At 37.2% G+C, this 20,587-nt stretch overlaps 1 protein-coding gene across 12 annotated transcripts in view; it reads left to right on the top strand.

Moving 5' to 3' along the window:
- Zir (dedicator of cytokinesis) overlaps positions 1–20,587 on the top strand; it is a 353,738-nt gene that overhangs the window by 245,084 nt on the left and 88,067 nt on the right. For all 12 annotated transcript variants that reach the window (XM_070086406.1, XM_070086403.1, XM_070086405.1 and 9 more), the window contains 4 exons: positions 10,393–10,586; positions 18,262–18,396; positions 18,609–18,761; positions 19,776–19,934. In XM_070086406.1, the coding sequence (XP_069942507.1) occupies positions 10,393–10,586; positions 18,262–18,396; positions 18,609–18,761; positions 19,776–19,934 (641 nt within the window). The remainder of the gene's footprint in view (positions 1–10,392; positions 10,587–18,261; positions 18,397–18,608; positions 18,762–19,775; positions 19,935–20,587) is intronic.

Raw genomic sequence — 20,587 nt, 5'->3', positions numbered from 1 at the left:
GGGTTTATGAAGGATGAAGTTAACCATAGAATTGATGAAGGTGAAAAGGTGATTGGTTCATTGAGGTATCTGGAGACAAAAAAAAAAAAAAAGGAATGTACGAGAGTCTAGTAGTGTCAACACTCTTGTATGAGTGTGAAGCATGGGTTGTGAATGCTGCAGCAAGGATGAGGCTGGAGGCTGTGAAGATGTCATGTCTTAGGGCATTGTGCAGTTTAAATGTTATGCAGAGAATTTGCACTGTGGAAATTAGGTGTGGAGTTACTAAAAGTATTATTCTGATGGCTGAGGAGGGGTTAGTGAGGTTGTCTGGTTATTTAGAGAGGATGAAGCGACATAGGTTGACTTGGAGGGTGTATATATCTGTAGTGGAGGGAAGGAGGGGTAGGGGTTGTCCTAGGAAAGGATGGAGGGAGAGGGTAAAAGTGGCTTTGTGTGCAAGGTACCTGTACATGCAGCAAGCATGTGTGAGTGTGTTACATAGGAGTGAATGGAGATGAATGGTTTTTGGGACCTGGAGAGCTGTTGGAGTGTGAGCAGGGTAATATTTTGTGAAGGGGTTCAGGAAAACCAGTTAGCTGGACTTGAGTCCTGCAGGTGGGAAGTACAGTGCCTACACTTTAAAGGAGGGATTCAGGGTATTGGCTGTTTGGAGTGACATCTAAACTGTCATATTTGGGCGCCTCTGCAAAGATACTGACTTTGTGTGAATGATGGCAGAAGTGTTGAATGATGGTGAAAGTGTTTCTTTTTTGGGTCATCCTGCCTCGGTGGGAGATGGCTGGTGTATTAAAAAAAAAAGTTTGGAGTGACATTTGAACTTTCTGGAATTTTATATTTAGTATCTATTAAAATTTTCCCTTCAGTTTGGTACTTTTGCCAGGTTTGAGGTTTACAGAGAAGTGTTAAATTTTCACAAGCTGATCTTTAAACTTATGATAATTTGTATCTGGTAGTTTGTATATAAGAACAATGACAGTATTCTGATTTTCATTTTTCACTGTCAGTGCTTCAGTAGATTGTAAAGTTAAAGACTCTAGTTACAAATAAGCAAGTGTTCTGTGTAAAGGCTGACCCCAGTGTACCTATGTCTTGAATGATAAATTTGATACTTACTAAATATTTTTTTTTTTTCAACAAGTTGGTCGTCTCCCACCGAGGCAGGGTGACCCAAAAAAGAAAGAAAATCCCCAAAAAGAAAATACTTTCATCATCATTCAACACTTTCACCACACTCACACATTATCACTGCTTTTGCAGAGGTGCTCAGAATACAACAGTTTAGAAGCATATACGTATAAAGATACACAACATATCCCTCCAAACTGCCAATACTAAATATATATGGTACATAAGTTTCATTATATGTGAGTTTAGACAACTAGAACATGGAAGTTTAGTTTATAAGTTGTATGTTGTAGAGAATGTTTCAGGAGCACTTAAACCCTCCAGACTTCATTTTCTTTGTACAATGAAATCTTTGATTGTCACTTCACGTACATGGTTCAGAATGCTGCACCATGATTCTTTTATGATTGATGCAAATCTGTTCTACCTCATTGCTTTTCTAAGTTAATACATTATTCATTAACATTTACAGGAGTACTGTAAATTAGCATGCATAACATAAAGTAATATGAGATGTAAAATAGTGCTTGATTCAGTATATTCAATACTGTAATTTTTTTCCTTTTCAAACATAACAAATCACTTAACTTGCTTACAAGAATTAGCAACTAAAATGCACACAGCTTCAGCTGGTAATAATTTGACAAGTAACCTCTTTAATAAGTATTTAATATTCAACTAGAATTAGTATTGTGCAGGTATTTCATGCTATTGTATTCTAATTTATGTTTACAGTATGTACTGAATTCTTCCACCTGTATATTGAGCAGGTCATTGTTAAACTGTTGTGATGTCTGTGCTCTTCTGGAAGACTAGCTAGGGAAGGAGTGACAGTGAAGGTGTTTTCTTTTGGATCACCTTATCTTGCTGGAAGACAGCTTTCTTCTTTCAACAAACCAGCCATATGCCACCGAGGCAGGGTGGGAGACATCTGATGGATTTAAAAAAAAAGTTTTGAGACTACTCAGGATACCAGAGTAAAATGTTTTTTGTCCTTCATGGCAGTTTCACCTTCCAAAATAAGCTTAGTATAGGTCACTTTTACATGCTTTGATGCCACTAAATATACCCAGTTCAAAGGTTAACTATAATTAGTCATAATTATAGTTAACTCTGCCAGTATTGTAGGAAAGTAACATGAGAATTTAAGCTTTAATCACTTATATAATATAAAGTTGTATAAAAAGAAAATAAGTGTAACTGCATAAGAGCTGTAACAATATTATATACATACAATACATACATAGTAGTTGAAAGTTAAATAGATCGTTATGTATAGATTTATTAATATTGTTTATCATTATGGAAAAATTAGCTTTTGAGTAATTCTAGGTATAATTGAAATAAAAAAAGAAATTGGGAAAAAAGTAAATCCTGTACAGAGAGAAGTACAATGTATGTTTGGAACTGAGTGGTAATTGATGTTCAGTTTACCAGCATGTATATAATATTCATTTTTAATTTTTAATTCAAATTTTTAATATACTTGTGTTCATTTACCATATTATTTTAATGGTTGCAACATTAGCATGATTTTGTGACCAAAGTTAGCAAATAACAATGTAGCAATTATTGAAGTCTCACTGTATATAAAAGAACCAGTACAACAGGTTGGCCATCACTAATCCGGCAATCAGTAATTTGGTTCCAACGGTAATCCGGCACTAATTTCGGCTAGCGTAATTTAAAATTTCTGGGGTCGCCATACCATCCTGCTGCTACTGTTTGGTGGCGCTACTTGTTGCATAAGTCATTCCAATTTCTTTTTTTCTCTATTTATTGTTATAACCTGCTTGCTTTTAGCCCTAGCCATTGTTCCAATGAATGAAAGAAATGCTTCTCGTTATGTAAAGCACATGCACAGTACATTGTCCATAAAAGATAAAGTGGCTTTGAAACCACTTTCAGTCACTATGAGCTCAGCTCACTCAGATAAGCTGTGACTGGTAAATTTGGGCCTACATACGAGAGAATAGGTCTGTGTCGTAAGTGTGCACTATATAAAAAATATTCTGCAGCATTCAGTGCATAATGAGAAAAGAAACTGCCACCATGTTTATGGTGTAAATCCGACTTTGTGGTGTATTTTTGTATGGTGGTATTCTCGTTTTTTGTCTTATTTGATAGAATGGAAGATATATTACAGAAATAGAGATTATTTTGATTGGTTTCGTGATGGAAAGTACCTTAAAATTGAGCTCTAAGTAGTGGAAATGTTTTATTTTTGCCGATATTCAAAAGTAAACAAATGTCGTCACCGTCCAGTATGTGTCCAACTGGTCGATCTAATACGCAGTCACGAATGGGTTGACATTATTTATACAATTATTACAATAATGCAGTAGTGTGCATAACAGTAAATCTTCTATTTTTTTTTTGTGACTAAAAATTCAAAATGCAAAGGAAGCATAATATAAGAGGGGCCTGGAGGTGTGACTAATAAACATAGAAAATATTATTTTAGTGCTAGGAATGTCTGCAGTGTTTATTCTGGACCCTATTTTGAAACTGGCATCTTTTGAAAATTGTGTGAATTGGCCAAATTACCAATTTCTGACCACTTTATTGAGTAGTTGAAATAGGTGAATGGGTAGTTCTTGTACTCAAGTCGACAGAATAGAAGGAATACTAGTGAAATAGCCATGAGTTTTGTAGACTGGAACAATGGAATAGACCAAATATAGGGCGTAAAGTGGGTGAAATCACCGATGCGTAAATATCGCCATTGTGTTAAGTGTATTCTAACCTAACCACTCTGTAATCCGATAAAATCACTACTTCGGCACTCTACAGGTCTTGATGATGCCGGATTAGTGATGGCTGACCTGTCCATAAAAAATTAATGAACTAGTGTTCCAGTGTTTAACATTAATCAACATTAAGATACCAGTATATCAAGTTTTTTAGTCACAGTGAGGTACTATCTTTGTGCAGTATCTTGCAGCTAGCAGGACGCTAGTCAGTGGAAATGTATGAGAGATCAGTTCATGGTATGAATATTATGCAGAGAATAAAGAGTGAAGAAATTAAAGGATGGTTTGGTAATATGAGAGGCATAGTTCAAGGAAAGGAAGATGGGTTGTTGGAAGGTTTTAGCCATGTAGAAAGATTGGAACAAGAATAGTTGTAAAGGGAATATAAATGTAAGATTTGGGGGGCATGTAAGGAAGAATTGAAAAGAGGGTGAGGAGGTTTTGAGAGGTAGAAGCTTTAGTTTTCAGTAGGCATGTAAAAACATATTGTATTGGAATGAGGAAAACCTAGAAGTTTCTGGGATTTGGCCTGCTGTTGGAATGTAAGCATGCTACTGTAATACATATTGTATTTATGTAGTGATTCAGGGAAATTGGTTAGCCAGACAACTTATAGTGGCAAACAGTACTCTTATTTCCACTTTTAAAGTTCAGTTTGGATATTGCTGTTTGGGTGGAGCATTGTGTCATAATGTCTGTCCATTTGCAGCAAAGCAGCCAGGAAGTAAACTGGTGAATGCATCTTCACTGGGTTCCCCTACTGGTGAAAAAGAATTGACAATTTATTTTGGCATATCAATTCCTGCTTTTTCCAGATGCTACTTTAGTAAAAAACTTAGTTGACCACCCTGAACATAATAAAATCACTATTAACTTTTGTTTATAAGCATAAGTAGAGACAATTCAAATATTGCAGAGCTTTGATATTCAACAAATTTGTTACTCAGAAAAAATCTAGTGCATGCACAGTCAAACACTGAAGAAGGCAAAATTTGAACATTTTGGTACAATGTGTATGGTATATATGATGGTTTAAGAAGAGGATAATCTAGCGGTCTTCATGAATATATATAATCTTATCCACTTGAGATTATAGTCTTGATGCATTTTATTTTTTACCCACTAGTAGTAGTAATCAGTAATAAAAATGTATGAGGGTTGGAATAGTTTTAAAAATGCAGTATTAGAATGTGGGGCAGAAGTTTGTGGTTATAGGAGGGTGGGGGCAGGAGGAAAGAGGAGTGATTGGTGGAATGATGAAGTAAAGGGTGTGATAAAAGAGAAAAAGTTAGCTTACGAGAGGTTTTTACAAAGCAGAAGTGTTATAAGAAGAGTAGAGTATATGGAGAGTAAAAGAAAGGTGAAGAGAGTGGTGAGAGAGTGCAAAAGGAGAGCAGATGATAGAGTGGGAGAGGCACTGTCAAGAAATTTTAATGAAAATAAGAAAAAATTTTGGAGTGAGTTAAACAAGTTAAGAAAGCCTAGGGAAAGTATGGAGTTGTGAGTTAAAAACAGAGTAGGGGAGTTAGTAGATGGGGAGAGGGAGGTATTAGGTAGATGGCGAGAATATTTTGAGGAACTTTTAAATGTTGAGGAAGAAAGGGAGGCGGTAATTTCATGCACTGGCCAGGGAGGTATACCATCTTTTAGGAGTGAAGAAGAGCAGAATGTAAGTGTGGGGGAGGTACATGAGGCATTACGTAGAATGAAAGGGGGTAAAGCAGCTGGAACTGATGGGATCATGACAGAAATGTTAAAAGCAGGGGGGGATATAGTGTTGGAGTGGTTGGTACTTTTGTTTAATAAATGTATGAAAGAGGGGAAGGTACCTAGGGATTAGCGGAGAGCATGTATAGTCCCTTTATATAAAGGGAAAGGGGACAAAAGATATTGTAAAAATTATAGAGGAATAAGTTTCCTGAGTATACCAGGAAAAGTGTACGGTAGGGTTATAATTGAAAGAATTAGAGGCAAGACAGAATGTAGGATTGTGGATGAGCAAGAAGGTTTCAGAGTGGGTAGGGGATGTGTAGATCAAGTGTTTAGATTGAAGCATATATGTGAACAGTATTTAGATAAAGTTAGGGAAGTTTTTATTGCATTTATGGATTTAGAAAAGGCATATGATAGAGTGGATAGAGGAGCAATGTGGCAGATATTGCAAGTATATGGAATAGGTGGTAAGTTACTAAATGCTGTAAAGAGTTTTTATGAGGATAGTGAGGCTCAGGTTAGGGTGTGTAGAAGAGAGGGAGACTATTTCCCTGTGAAAGTAGGTCTTAGACAGGGATGTGTAATGTCACCATGGCTGTTTAATATATTTATAGATGGGGTTGTAAAAGAAGTAAATGATAGGGTGTTTTAATTGCTGGAATTGAAATATATAAGTTCTTTAGGTTACAGTAATGGCCAGTATGAATCCAGAGTTTCTTCTTTCTGGAAGTTCATTATGAAAGAGTAAATCTCAGAATTTTTAAGATGAGGTTGATAAGTTTTTGTATGCAATGCTTATGCCCTGATACGAGGGTGTTGACCTCCTATGATGGGAGTTTTTACAATTTTAAGCAATGGTTTAGTGCTGTGAGAGGATATTCTTTGCTGTTTTTCCATAGAAATCATGATTTACAGTGATATATTGAATCAGTGTATAAATTCATTCTAGTATTAAAGAAGCACTAAGTATTGATAGCAATGAAGGTGTAAAAGGAAGACTGCAGCAGTATATGTTTAATAATTATACAATTGCCAAAAATGCTGGGGTGTATCTATGGAAAATAACAAGCACTGAAATTGCATCCCTGCCCAAACATCTGACACCCGTCTTTTAGATAACTTTACCAGCTCAAAAATACAAGTCTAGCTTGTTAATCTTTTAATTAACAAATTATGACACTACATGAAAATGACAACTGCACCTTTGTTTACACTGATGCAAATTGGTCTATGATGTGTTCAAATTCATTTTTTTTCAGTTTCTTCTCTTTCTGCACTCAGTAGAGCAAGATCACAGAGTCTGCCTTGACCCAGGGAGGCTCTCAAATACGAGAGCATTAGTTTTAACTTGCTGAATGATTTCTCAGAGCTGGCGATGGAAACTGCGATGGTTAGCATTATCTGAATAGCATTGCGAAGATTGGGAAGACACTCTCATTTCCATCCCGAACAATAAATTCGAGAAGGTCTTCAAATCTTGATATTTTAATATTGGCCTGATTTGATAGTAACTTTCTGCAATCCAAAATTTCTTCATATAACTGTTGTCCTTCAACATTAGATCTATACAATTAACCCAAATGTTTGCACTTCTTATTTAGGTTGTTACTGTTGGCACCATAACACAGTCCCTCAACATTGAGAAGAACCCAAACTTGGCATCAGTGTCATGCAAGCAAGCAAACCTTTTATCCATTTCTCTGTGAAGATGGACAAATGTTCCCTTCATGACTCTTTCCATTTCATCCTTGGCTGTTAACCCAGTGTCTGTCGAGCTCTCATCAGCCATTCATTGCTTTCGTCTCTGACGTCTTTCAACTTCAGTATTCCATTCTTGACAGATTGAGTCCTCCTTCGAGTGACTCACTGACCAACACTTCTCTTTCATCATGAAAATGATCTCGGAGGACTTTTCAAATCCAGGGCAGTATTGTGAAAGTTCATGCTAGGATCCTGCAAGGGCCTATGAAGACTAGTAATAACAGCCGACCAAAAAGAAAATTGGTTGGGAAAAATTCATTCGATACTCTTACAGATCAGCACTCGAACAGCCTTCTGGAATGAATTAAGTTAGAGTACCGAGATTCCACTGTACAGCCTCTCTGCACTTAACAATGGCGTTCCATTCCTAGGACCACGTCAGTAAATGAAGGAGCATACTATAATGATAGTGGGTTTGTGTCAACCATCTTTCATATTATGTCACCTTTGCACCATTTATAACAATTCAGGTATATTTTTAGATGTTTGTACAGTAATTGTAATAAACAGAATAGGGGAAATCAGCTCTAATATACATTATGTAGGTATGCATACTGGTCAGAGAGCCAGTTGTAAGTCCGAATCAGTGGTAAACGAGTACGTCACTAAGTGAGGAGAGGTTGTATTCAAGAGTAAACAAATCACGTCGCACGTCCAATACACGTATGTCAGCTGGTGGGTCTGATATGCATTTACAAGTGCACTTATATTATTTATACAGTTATTACAGTAATGCAGTAGTCTGTATAACAGTAAATCTTCTATTCAAAATGGAAAGCAAGCATAATATAAGAGGGGCTTAGAGACATGACTAATGAACAGAGAAAAATGTTATTTTAGTGCCATAAATGTCTGCACTGTTTATTCTGGACCCTATTTTGAAATTGGCCTTTCTTGAATTTTATGTGAAATTGGCCAAATTGCCAATTTCTGATCACTTTATTAGGTAGATGAAATAGGTAAATGGGTGGTTTCTTGTACTCAGTCAATAGAATAAAAGGAATACTAGCAAAATAGCTATGACTTTGGTTGACTGGAACAATGGAATTGGCCAAAAATAGGGCTCAAATTGGGCAAAATTGCTAGTGTATAAATGTTGCCAAGACTTCTAACTTTGCAAGAATGTAATTCCGTAAGTTTTCCATCAAATTTGGTACTTGTGGTTTTCATTACCTTTGGAAAAAGATTCTCTTCCATTTCATAAGAATTTTTTTTTATATTCTTCGACCCTAAGAACAAATTTGCGAGCAGGGGTTGTGACACTGAAAGGGTTAAATGAGAGAAGAACACGTAGAGAGCTTTGATGGTTCCAAAAACATAACCATCATTGTCTCCTGCTTGGCTGCATGTACACCCACCAAGTTGAGCAAGTGATTATCACAATTCACAAACTGCCAGGTTGTTTTCTCATGTATTCTTTGATGATCATTTCTATGTCCAGCCATACAACAGCATTGTCATAGCACTGTGCCAAACAATCTTGTAGTTGGCACTGAGCAGTGGTACTGTGAGATATGTGGTCTTGTAGTTCCCAGCAAAGGTTAGTGGACGAGTTTGGGAGGGTGTGTAAAGGAAGAAGCTTGAAAGTGAACATAGATAAGAGTAAGGTGATCAAGGTATCAAATGAGTTTGGTAAAGAAAAATTGGATATTGCATGGGAGGGAGGGAGTATGAAAGAAGTGAATGTGTTCAGATATTTGGGAGTAGATTTGCTGGCAGATGGGTGTATGAAGGACAAGGTTAACAATAGAACTGATGAAGGAAAAATGGTGAGTGGTACATTAAGGTGTATGTGGAGACAAAAAATATTATCCATGGAGGCAAAGAAGGGAATGTACAAGAGTATAGTGGTACCAATATTCTTATATGGGTATGAAGCATAGGTTGTAAATGCTGCAGTGAGGAGGAGGCTGGAGGCAGTGGAGGGGGCGTGTCTAAAGGCAGTGTGTGGTATAACCTTTACACACAGAATTTGTAGTGTGGAAATTAGGAGGAGGTGTTTACTAAAAGCATTATTCAGAGGACTGAAGAGGGGTTGTTGAGGTGGTTTGATCATTTAGAGAGGCTGGAGCAAAAAAGAATGACTTGGAGGGTGTATGAGTCTGTAGTGGAGGGGAGGAGGGGTAGGCATCGTCCTAGGAAAGGCTGGAGGGAGGGGGTAAAGGAAGTTGTGTGTGCAATTGGCTTGGACATACAGCAGGCATGTGTATGTGTATTAGGAGTGGAGACAAATGGTTGTTGGGACTTGATGAGCTGTTGAGTGAGCAGGGTAATATTTTGTGAAGGGATTCAGGGAAACTGGTTAGCCGGATTTGAGCCCTGGAGGTGGAAAGTACAATGCCTGCGCTTTAAAGGAGGGGTTTGGAATATTTGCTGTTTAGAGTTTCATCTAAATTGTCATATCTGTGAACCCTTGCCAAGACAATGATAGTTTGAATGATGGTGAAAGTGTTTCTTTTTTCGGGTTATTTTACCTTTGTGGGAAACAGCCATCGCATTAAAAATAAATATATATATTTACGGTATTTATATGTGTATATGCATACAAGGCATATATTGTACATTTATTGCAAATATTTTATTTATTTTTAATTTGTTGCCTCAGTGTAGTTTTATTTTTACTGATTATTTAATCCATTTTTTATCAGCAGGTTTGAGTTACTGTGTAAAGGTGTACTACATCACCATTATGTTTTTTTAATTTTCTTCATGTTTTGTTTTATGTACTTTTGCTATTCATAATATTTTATACCTGATGGTTTTTGGTACAATCACATTACATGGATTATGGTTCAGTCAAAAGATTTTTTTTTTTTTTTTTTGGCCAGTGCAGAATTTTTTTTGTGGTTTCCTTTATTTGACTACAATTCCAATTGTTGAATTTTTTACAATTTCAATTAAACAATTTTTTTATTGTAATCTAAATTAGTTATTGTAGAGTTTTTACTTTAGCTGTTACAGAGACAAATAATTCTAGAGGTTAATTATTTATATCTCATTTTCATAAAATTTTAATGGTAATTATTTTGACCAATAGAGCGTAATCCCCCTTCACCGTCCGGAACCGGAGAAAAGCTTCGCTGGCGTAAAGAATCCTTTCCCTGGCGTCACCATCAACAGGACACTGACCGCTCGCCACAACATGAGTTAGAGCAGGAGTCTCAGGTTGAGGGCCACCTGGCGGCTGAAGCTAATATGGTTATTCTAGATACTTTGGAGAACATAGTTCAGGCAAGTTTCATATAGCTTTGAGTTGTAAGATAATGTACATAGTTTTATTTTAAATATGAACTGTTAGTAGACATTACTTGTTACTTCCAGGTATACTTCTTATTTTCTAATATAATTCACATTTATTTCATTACTTTTCATCTTGTGTGCTTAATGCCAGGCTATTTCATTTGGGTCTGTGGTCTAACATGGGGAAAATGAACTGCCATGTATAAAACAAATTGTGAATTAACACTGACTACAGCAGTGTTAAACAATGGTTATATTGTATTAGGTAACCTGTTGACCGAGATGAAATGGGAACTTGACCTTTAGGTGGTCACAAACAGTGATCACAATTAAATTTTTAGCCAGTTAAATTAGCAGACAAATAGTGGGTTCTGGATGGGTTTACGAAGGACGACGTAAACCATGGAAATGATGGAGGAAAAGGTGGGTGGTTCATTGTGGCATTTATGGAGACAAAGAATGTTATCCATGGAGGCAAAGAAGAAAATGTATGAGAGTATAGTGGTACCAGTGCTTTTATCTGGATGTGAAGCATGGGTGGTGAATGTTGTAACACGGAGATGGCTGGAGGCAGTGGAAATGTGTCTGAGAGTGTAATGTATAGGGCGAATATTATGCAGAGAATCTGTAGTTTAGAGATTAAAAGGACATGCATGCAGGGTTTCTATAAGTATTATCCACAGGGCTGAGGAGGGATTGAGATGGTTTTTACATTTAGAGAGGATGGAACAAAATAGAATGATTTGGAGGGTGTATAAATCTGGTGTCTTTTGTCTGTCTCATAAATATGCAAGATTACAGGCATGTCTTGCTACTTCTACTTACACTTAGGTCACACTACACATACATGTACATGTTTATTTATACACACTCATCTGAGTTTTCTTTGATTTTATCTTAATAGTTCTTGGTCTTATTACTTTTCCTTTTATATCCATGGGGAAGTGGAATAAGAATCTTTCCTCCGTAAGCCATGCGTGTTGTAAAAGTCAACTAAAATGCCGGGAACAATGGGCTAGTAACCTCTTTTCCTGTAAAGATTACTAAAAAAAATAAGAAGAAGAAAATTGTCAAAGTGGGAAATCTGAATGTGCGTGGATGTTGTCTCAGTAGTAGTAACCAGTTACCAGTAACCACTGTGCCAGTTGACTCACGACCAACCGTCTCTGCCTGAGTCACTGTCTATTCATATATTCATATTGTGCTGACCTGGCATAAGACCCTCTCACATATGGGTACTGGGCGGCCAGGCAGTCAGTCAGTGATACGAGAGTGAGCAAGGAGGCAGGTCACGGCTGTAAGGGCGTTATCCACCTTATCTGTAATTATACGTAATACCAGCCTACGTGAGTATTTCTTACCTAATCCACGTGTCGAACTCCCACATGATAAATGGTGGCACCGGTGTGGAGCGTGGATTTAGTTTTTACGAGTAATTCAAGACGTTAGAAGTCTGTTTGTGAGTAGCCGGCAGGGTCAAAGGTGAACCTCCAGCCAGCCGCTTACCCTCACTCACTACCTCCAGCCTGCAAGCCTGTTGCAGCAGTTTCAAGCTTCCTGGCTTAGTGCTAATTGCTCAATCTCCGAGGGGTTGACCCGGATTTTGCAATTAAGCCAGTCAGTAAGCCAGACTGTGGAAGTGAACGCCAGTCAGCCTGTCCCTAGTAACAGATAATGGAGGTGAATTCTGTAATGAAATTCTTGAAAATTTGTGTACCTTGTACAAGATCTCTAAATCCACCATTGTTCCTCATCATCCTGCCAGCAATGGGTTAGCGGAACGAACCAATAAGAAAGTACTTGTTGTCTTGAGAGCCACTATCAATCCCAACAGTGAAACTTGGGATGAAGTTATACCTGATGTGCAGTGTGCTATAAATTCTGCTTACAATGTTTCTATAGGTGACACTCCACATTATGCATTGTATGGTGTAGATAAACGTTTGCCTTATGAGTTGTTATATTCTAATCCGAAACCAAATTACAACCCTGATGATTTCATAGCAACTCGTACCAGCTTAGCTCAAAGTGTTTTTAGAAGAATCCGTGAAACACTTCATAAATCAACAGCTGAATTTACAAGAGTCGCAAACACTCGAGCAAAGCCATCCAAAATCAAAGTAGGTTCGAGAGTTATGCTGATTAACTTTAACAAAACGTCTGCAATGCCAAAGCTTGATCAAAAGTTTGTTGGTCCTTATCGAGTAGTTGAACATATCACTGGTAATAAGTATAAGGTTAGAGAGATTAGTACTGGTCAGTATAAAGAATCGCATTTAGATCATATGAAGTTAGTATGTGATGATAATGATGTTCCAACCCAGACTAATGTGACAGACTCTGACAATCCTCCTGATCCTGTACTCTCTTCCTCTGATACTCAGTCAGACGATCAACCTGAATGTCGTTATTCCCTACGTACACGACAGGTATTGAGAAATCCTCAAATATCATTTGTAACTTCTAATTCAGATTTGCCTCAAATACAGCATGAGTTAGCCAATGCTACAGAGTTTGATCCTCCCAGAGATGACACCCATTCTGCATATGTCAATCTCACCCTAGCAGAGTTGGGGTTAAATGTAAATAACCTGTATAGATGAATAATTACAGTATCAACTTATCAGTATTCAAGAAGTTTTTTTTTTTGTGTTCATGTTCTCTCCACATTCTGAGAGTTAACAGTCTAGATTTGAGTGCACCGAATCTGCCTTTCTGTTAAACACTCTTTCTTTGTATATATTCCTTCCTCAGAATCCGTAGATCACATGAATACAGATCGATCGATCAAAATTTTTTTTTATCACTTGTAATCTCAACGTTGAGTTCGTTGTTCATTTGTTGAGTTTAAGTTGTGCTATATTATACCTTGTATTGCATTACAGTTTCAGTTACGTAAGCTTCCATTCCAATGTTCTACTTATGTATGTTATAATGTTTAATTGTTGTCTACTTTGACATTGTATAGAATCAGCCAAGCCGTATACTGCCCTCTCTAGTTTGTATTAGTTGTATGTCGGGACGACATACGTTAGCGTCGCCGAGCTCTCAGTAGTAGTAACCAGTTACCAGTAACCACTGTGCCAGTTGACTCACGACCAACCGTCTCTGCCTGAGTCACTGTCTATTCATATATTCATATTGTGTTGACCTGGCATAAGACCCTCTCACATATGGGTACTGGGCGGCCAGGCAGTCAGTCAGTGATACGAGAGTGAGCAAGGAGGCAGGTCACGGCTGTAAGGGCGTTATCCACCTTATCTGTAATTATACGTAATACCAGCCTACGTGAGTATTTCTTACCTAATCCACGTGTCGAACTCCCACATGATAAATACAACTGCAAATGATAAGAAAGAGATGATTGTGGATGTTATGAATGAGAAGAAACTGGATGTCCTGGCTTTAAGTGAAACAAAGCTGAAGGGGGTGGGAGAGTTTCAATGGAGAGGAATAAATGGGATTAGGTCAGGGGTTTCAAATAGAGTTAGAGCTAAAGAAGGAGTAGCAATAATGTTGAAGGATAAGCTATGGCAGGAAAAGAGGGACTACAAATGTATAAATTCAAGGATTATGTGGAGTAAAATAAAGATTGGATGTGAAAAGTGGGTTATAGTAAGCGTGTATGCACCTGGAGAAGAGAGAAGTGTAGAGGAGAGAGAGAGATTCTGGGAAATGTTGAGTGAATGCATGGAGAGTTTTGAATCAAGTGTGAGAGTAATGGTGGTTGGGGATTTCAATGCTAAAGTGGGTAAAAATGTTATAGAGGGAGTAGTAGGTAAATTTGGGATGCCAGGGGTAAATGTAAATGGGGAGCCTTTAATTGAGCTATGTGTAGAAAGAAATTTGGTAATAAGTAATAGATATTTTATGAAAAAGAGGATAAATAAATATACAAGGTATGATGTAGCACGTAATGAAAGTAGTTTGTTAGATTATGTATTGGTGGATAAAAGGTTGATGGGTAGGCTCCAAGATGTACATGTTTATAGAGGGGCAATTGATATATCTGATCATTATTTAGTTGTAGCTACAGTTAGAGTAAGAGGTAGATGGGAAAAGAGGAAGGTGGCAACAACAAGTAAGAGGGAGGTGAAAGTGTATAAACTAAGGGAGGAGGAAGTTCGGGCGAGATATAAGCGACTACAGGCAGAAAGGTGGGCTAGTGCAAAGATGAGTAGTGGGAGGGTTGAAGAGGGTTGGAATAGTTTTAAAAATGCAGTATTAGAATGTGGGGCAGAAGTTTGTGGTTATAGGAGGGTGGGGGCAGGAGGAAAGAGGAGTGATTGGTGGAATGATGAAGTAAAGGGTGTGATAAAAGAGAAAAAGGTAGCTTACGAGAGGTTTTTACAAAGCAGAAGTGTTATAAGAAGAGCAGAGTATATGGAGAGTAAAAGAAAGGTGAAGAGAGTGGTGAGAGAATGCAAAAGGAGAGCAGATGAAAGAGTGGGAGAGGCACTGTCAAGAAATTTTAATGAAAATAAGAAAAATTTTTGGAGTGAGTTAAACAAGTTAAGAAAGCCTAGGGAAAGTATGGATTTCTCAGTTAAAAACAGAGTAGGGGAGTTAGTAGATGGGGAGAGGGAGGTATTAGGTAGATGGCGAGAATATTTTGAGGAACTTTTAAATGTTGAGGAAGAAAGGGAGGCGGTAATTTCATGCACTGGCCAGGGAGGTATACCATCTTTTAGGAGTGAAGAAGAGCAGAATGTAAGTGTGGTGGAGATACATGAGGCATTACGTAGAATGAAAGGGGGTAAAGCAGCTGGAACTGATGGGATCATGACAGAAATGTTAAAAGCAGGGGGGGATATAGTGTTGGAGTGGTTGGTACTTTTGTTTAATAAATGTATGAAAGAGGGATGGTACCTAGGGATTGGCAGAGAGCATGTATAGTCCCTTTATATAAAGGGAAAGGGGACAAAAGAGATTGTAAAAATTATAGAGGAATAAGTTTACTGAGTATACCAGGAAAAGTATACGGTAGGGTTATAATTGAAAGAATTAGAGGTAAGACAGAATGTAGGATTGTGGATGAGCAGGGAGGCTTCAGAGTGGGTAGGGGATGTGTAGATCAAGTGTTTACATTGAAGCATATATGTGAACAGTATTTAGATAAAGGTAGGGAAGTTTTTATTGCATTTATGGATTTAGAAAAGGCATATGATAGAGTGGATAGAGGAGCAATGTGGCAGATGTTGCAAGTATATGGAATGGTGGTAAGTTACTAAATGCTGTAAAGAGCTTTTATGAGGATAGTGAGGCTCAGGTTAGGGTGTGTGTAGAAGAGAGGGAGAATACTTCCCGGTAAAAGTAGGTCTTAGACAGGGATGTGTAATGTCACCATGGTTGTTTAATATATTTATAGATGGGGTTGTAAAGGAAGTAAATGCTAGGGTGTTTGGGAGAGGGGTGGGATTAAATTATGGGGAATCAAATTCAAAATGGGAATTGACACAGTTACTTTTTGCTGATGATACTGTGCTTATGGGAGATTCTAAAGAAAAATTGCAAAGGTTAGTGGATGAGTTTGAGAATGTGTGTAAAGGTAGAAAGTTGAAAGTGAACATAGAAAAGAGTAAGGTGATGAGGGTATCAAATGATTTAGATAAAGAAAAATTGGATATAAAATTGGGGAGGAGGAGTATGGAAGAAGTGAATGTTTTCAGATACTTGGGAGTTGACGTGTCAGCGGATGGATTTATGAAGGATGAGGTTAGTCATAGAATTGATGAGGGAAAAAAGGTGAGTGGTGCGTTGAGGTATATGTGGAGTCAAAAAACGTTATCTATGGAGGCAAAGAAGGGAATGTATGAAAGTATAGTAGTACCAACACTCTTATATGGATGTGAAGCTTGGGTGGTAAATGCAGCAGCGAGGGGACGGTTGGAGGCAGTGGAGATGTCCTGTGTAAGTGCAATGTGTGGTGTAAATATTATGTAGAAAATTCGGAGTGTGGAAATTAGGAGAAGGTGTAGAGTTAATAAAAGCATTAGTCAGAGGGCAGAAGAGGGGTTGTTGAGGTGGTTTGGTCATTTAGAGAGAATGGATCAAGGTAGAATGACATGGCAAGCATATAAATCTATAGGGGAAGGAAGGAGGAGTAGGGGTCGTCCTCGAAAGGGTTGGAAAGAGGGGGTAAAGGAGGTTTTGTGGGCTAGGGGCTTGGACTTCCAGCAAGCGTGCATGAGCGTGTTAGATAGGAGTGAATGGAGGCGAATGATACTTGGGACCTGACGATCTGTTGGAGTGTGAGCAGGGTAATATTTAGTGAAGGGATTCAGGGAAACCGGTTATGTTCATATAGTCGGACTTGAGTCCTGGAAATGGGAAGTACAATGCCTGCACTTTAAAGGAGGGATTTGGGATATTGGCAGTTTGGAGGGATATGTTGTGTATCTTTATACGTATATGCTTCTAAGCTGTTGTATTCTGAGCACCTCTGCAAAAGCAGTGATAATGTGTGAGTGTGGTGAAAGTGTTGAATGATGATGAAAGTATTTTCTTTTTGGGGATTTTCTTTCTTTTTTGGGTCACCTTGCCTTGGTGGGAGACAGCCAACTTGTTGAAAAAAAAAAAAAAAATCTGTATCGAAAGGAAGGCAAGGGAGGGGTTGTCTTAGGAAAGTTTACACACGAATTTTATTTTTATTTTTTATTCACAAAAAGTAGAAGATTTATTGTTATGCAGTATTGTAATGATTGTATAAATAATATCAGGGCATTCATGAATGCATATTAGACTCACCAGTTGGACGTGTATTGGATGAGTGACGCGATTTGTTTACTCTTGAATATCGGCAAAAATCTAGCATTTCCTCTACTTTGATCTCAATTTCAAGCTATTTTAAATCCTGAAACCATTCAGAACCATTTCTATTTCTGTAATACATCTTCCATTCTGTCAAATAAGAAAGAAACCGAGAATACAACCATAAAGACCTTATGAAAATACACCACAAATTTGCTATTTATAACCAAAAACACAGTCGCAGTTTTTTCTCATGCACTGCATCCGCAGGATTTTTTTTATTTGGTGCACACTTATCACAGACCCATTCTCTTGTATCTAGGCCCAAATTTACCACTCACAGCTTATCTGAGTGAGCTGAGCTCATGATGTAGTACCACGGCACTGACAGTGACCTCAAAGTTGTAGTACTATGGCATAGCAAGCGAAAGGGTTTAATTATGTGGATCTAATCTCTCCACTGAGATAAAAAAAAAAATTTATTTTGCTCTCAAAAATCCTAACACCAATTTTTCTTTCTTCTTATTTGCTTTGAAACCATTTATTAATTTCTCCCAGTTTTCATGCCTTTTTTTGCAAGAGAGCTAACAGTTTTTATTTTTCAATTTTAATCATGCTAATAATTTGCAACTATTGTATTTTTTAAAGTGATAAAAGTCAGTCTTAGAAATGTGGCATCACTTGTAGAAGAGCTACATTACTGTATTACTTGTAGATGGTGGTGACTTTCTGGAAAAAACATCCCCAGATATAAGTCTGTCACTGGATGACCTACTCATTGGCTAAACAATGAATAGGTCATACCTGTACTAGAGATCCACCCCACTTTAAATGTCAGTAGATCATGGTTTGATCTACCTCCTAAATACTACTACTACTATTACTTTGCTCTAATTTTTTTATCCCTTGTTTCCAGGTTGTAACAAATGCAGATCACTTGCAAGGGCTACTCCCTGTTGTGTTTCGAGTATTGCTTCATGCTCTCGCCTCCAATCAGTCAACATCTACACTTACCAATATGTTCAATACTCAGCGAGCATTGGTTGCTAAGGTCACCCACTTGATACATCCGTATCCTTATGTAGTATATTTAGAGCCTAATTTCAAGTGTTTTTTTTCATGACTGAAAATTTAATATGGGTTTAATAAAGGCAAATAGTATGAAAAATATGTCTTTAGAGTTAAAAATGCCTCTGTATTACTCTGTTCATTGTTTATTTGTTTAAGAATTTATATTGATAATACTGTGTATTTGTTTTACAGTTCCCAGGTTTACTTTTTGATGAAGAAACTGAGCAGTGTGCAGATTTGTGCCTTCAACTGTTGAAGCATTGCTCGTCTTGTATCTGTACTGTCCGATCCCATGCTGCAGCATCACTCTATCTTCTTATGAGACACAACTTTGAAATTGGAAATGTAAGTCAGGTTACTTGCATATTTTATTTCATATATTCATTACTTTGTCAAATAGAATTATGTTGTGGAAGGTTAAATTTGCATGTGTACATTCTGCTTTTATGGTAAAATTTATTGATATAAGTAAGTCAACAAACTATGCCACTGATCTTCACATTTCTTTTTCATTGAACTTTTGTCTGTCTTTTTTTTTTACCATGATGTTATTTTCCAAATGTCAGCAACTTGACGTTTATTTACCTTTCTAAGTCTTTTAAGATAAATGCATTTAGTAATTACATGCACGCACATGTAATTACTATGAAGCTGGTTAATTTTCGTTCGGTAATTTTCTGCGTATCTGCAACTCCTCCTCGAAACATGTTTTCAAACTTAAGCATTTACATTTGTCATTTTTTGAATGATCTAAGCAACAGGCAGAATTAAAATTAATTTAGAAGAGGTTATCACTAAACTTAAATTATTCTAAATTTACATGATTACACTAATGGAAGGGTTGGAAGGCAGGGATGAAAAATACAAGAAATACTACATTGTTATATTTTATGAAGTCTAAACTTGTGTGGGGTCACTCAGCGCAAGGAGCGGTGGAGTCAGTCTCCATCCGGTAATCATGGCCAATTTTCCCTGTTTTTTTTTTTTTTGTGTGTGTGTGTATGTTTTTTGTGTTGTGTTTGCTGTGTATCTTGTTCATTGTATTTGTTGTGTGTTGTGTTGTGTGCATTGTTGTATGTGTGTTGGGAGGGAAGTAATAGAAAACAAGTGAGGCCAAGGAACCCAGTAAATATACAAAAAAAAAAAAAAATGAGAGAAGATAGTGTATGAAAATAATATGTCTGCCCTTTTGATTGATTGGTATAGATATGGACTTGTCACATTATTTCTTTGTCTTGGTAATTAAGCTACTGAAGCAATTCAAGTCATTTATACTGTACTGGCGTATTTTTTTGATAACTATTGTTTTTTACATGCCACAGGTTACTAATATCTATTTTTTTTTTTTTGTCTTCACAGAATTTTGCAAGAGTAAAGATGCAGGTGACAATGTCTCTTAGCTCCTTGGTTGGAACATCCCAGACCTTCAATGAAGCTTATTTACGTCGCTCTCTCAAAACCATCCTCACGTATGCTGAGGAGGATGCAGATCTACAGGACACATCTTTTCCAGAACAGGTATTATACTGTCTTGTTGAAAATTTGAATATTTGAAAATTTGATCCTCACATAGGACATGGTGATGTTTATAGTTTGATAATTATTGAGCAAGATATCTTAAGAAAAAGTGATTAATACAAGTCTTTATCTCTTAAACTGCTGATGACATAAATTTACACTAATTGGCAAACTTCCAATGATATAAATTTGCATCAAAATCTAGAGCCTCTAAAATGGTCCCTGTTGGATTGGTTAGGACTACATTAGAAATAATAGGTCTGTGCAATAGGTGTACATTGCATAAAATAATTTGTATTGTGTGCAGGGCATTGTGAGAGCCAATACATGGCATTTACTTTTGTTTACAGTACACATGTTTAGTGTCATTGAACAGTACATATAAGTAAAATATGACATGAAAACATACTGTAGATCTAGGTGTTAAACATATGGTTCATTTACTATGTCCTGAGGCCTCTGCTGCATAACACTTAACTTCCATTTTGAATCCATTGTCACACAAAAAATTGACCTAATAAAAATCCATAAAACTGGTGTTGTTGGGTTCCCACCCTTCCCAAGAAAAATCACCAAAAATTTTTGGCCAGTTTGATGCTTATGTCAATAATATGTCTTTTGTTCTATCTATTGGCACGAAGAAACTGCCAAAA

The sequence above is a fragment of the Cherax quadricarinatus genome, chromosome 18, assembly GCF_038502225.1.
Source record: "Cherax quadricarinatus isolate ZL_2023a chromosome 18, ASM3850222v1, whole genome shotgun sequence".
Lineage (NCBI taxonomy): Eukaryota > Metazoa > Arthropoda > Malacostraca > Decapoda > Parastacidae > Cherax > Cherax quadricarinatus.
The sequence above is the reverse complement of the archived record's forward strand: the minus strand, read 5'-3'. Positions and strand labels throughout refer to the sequence as shown.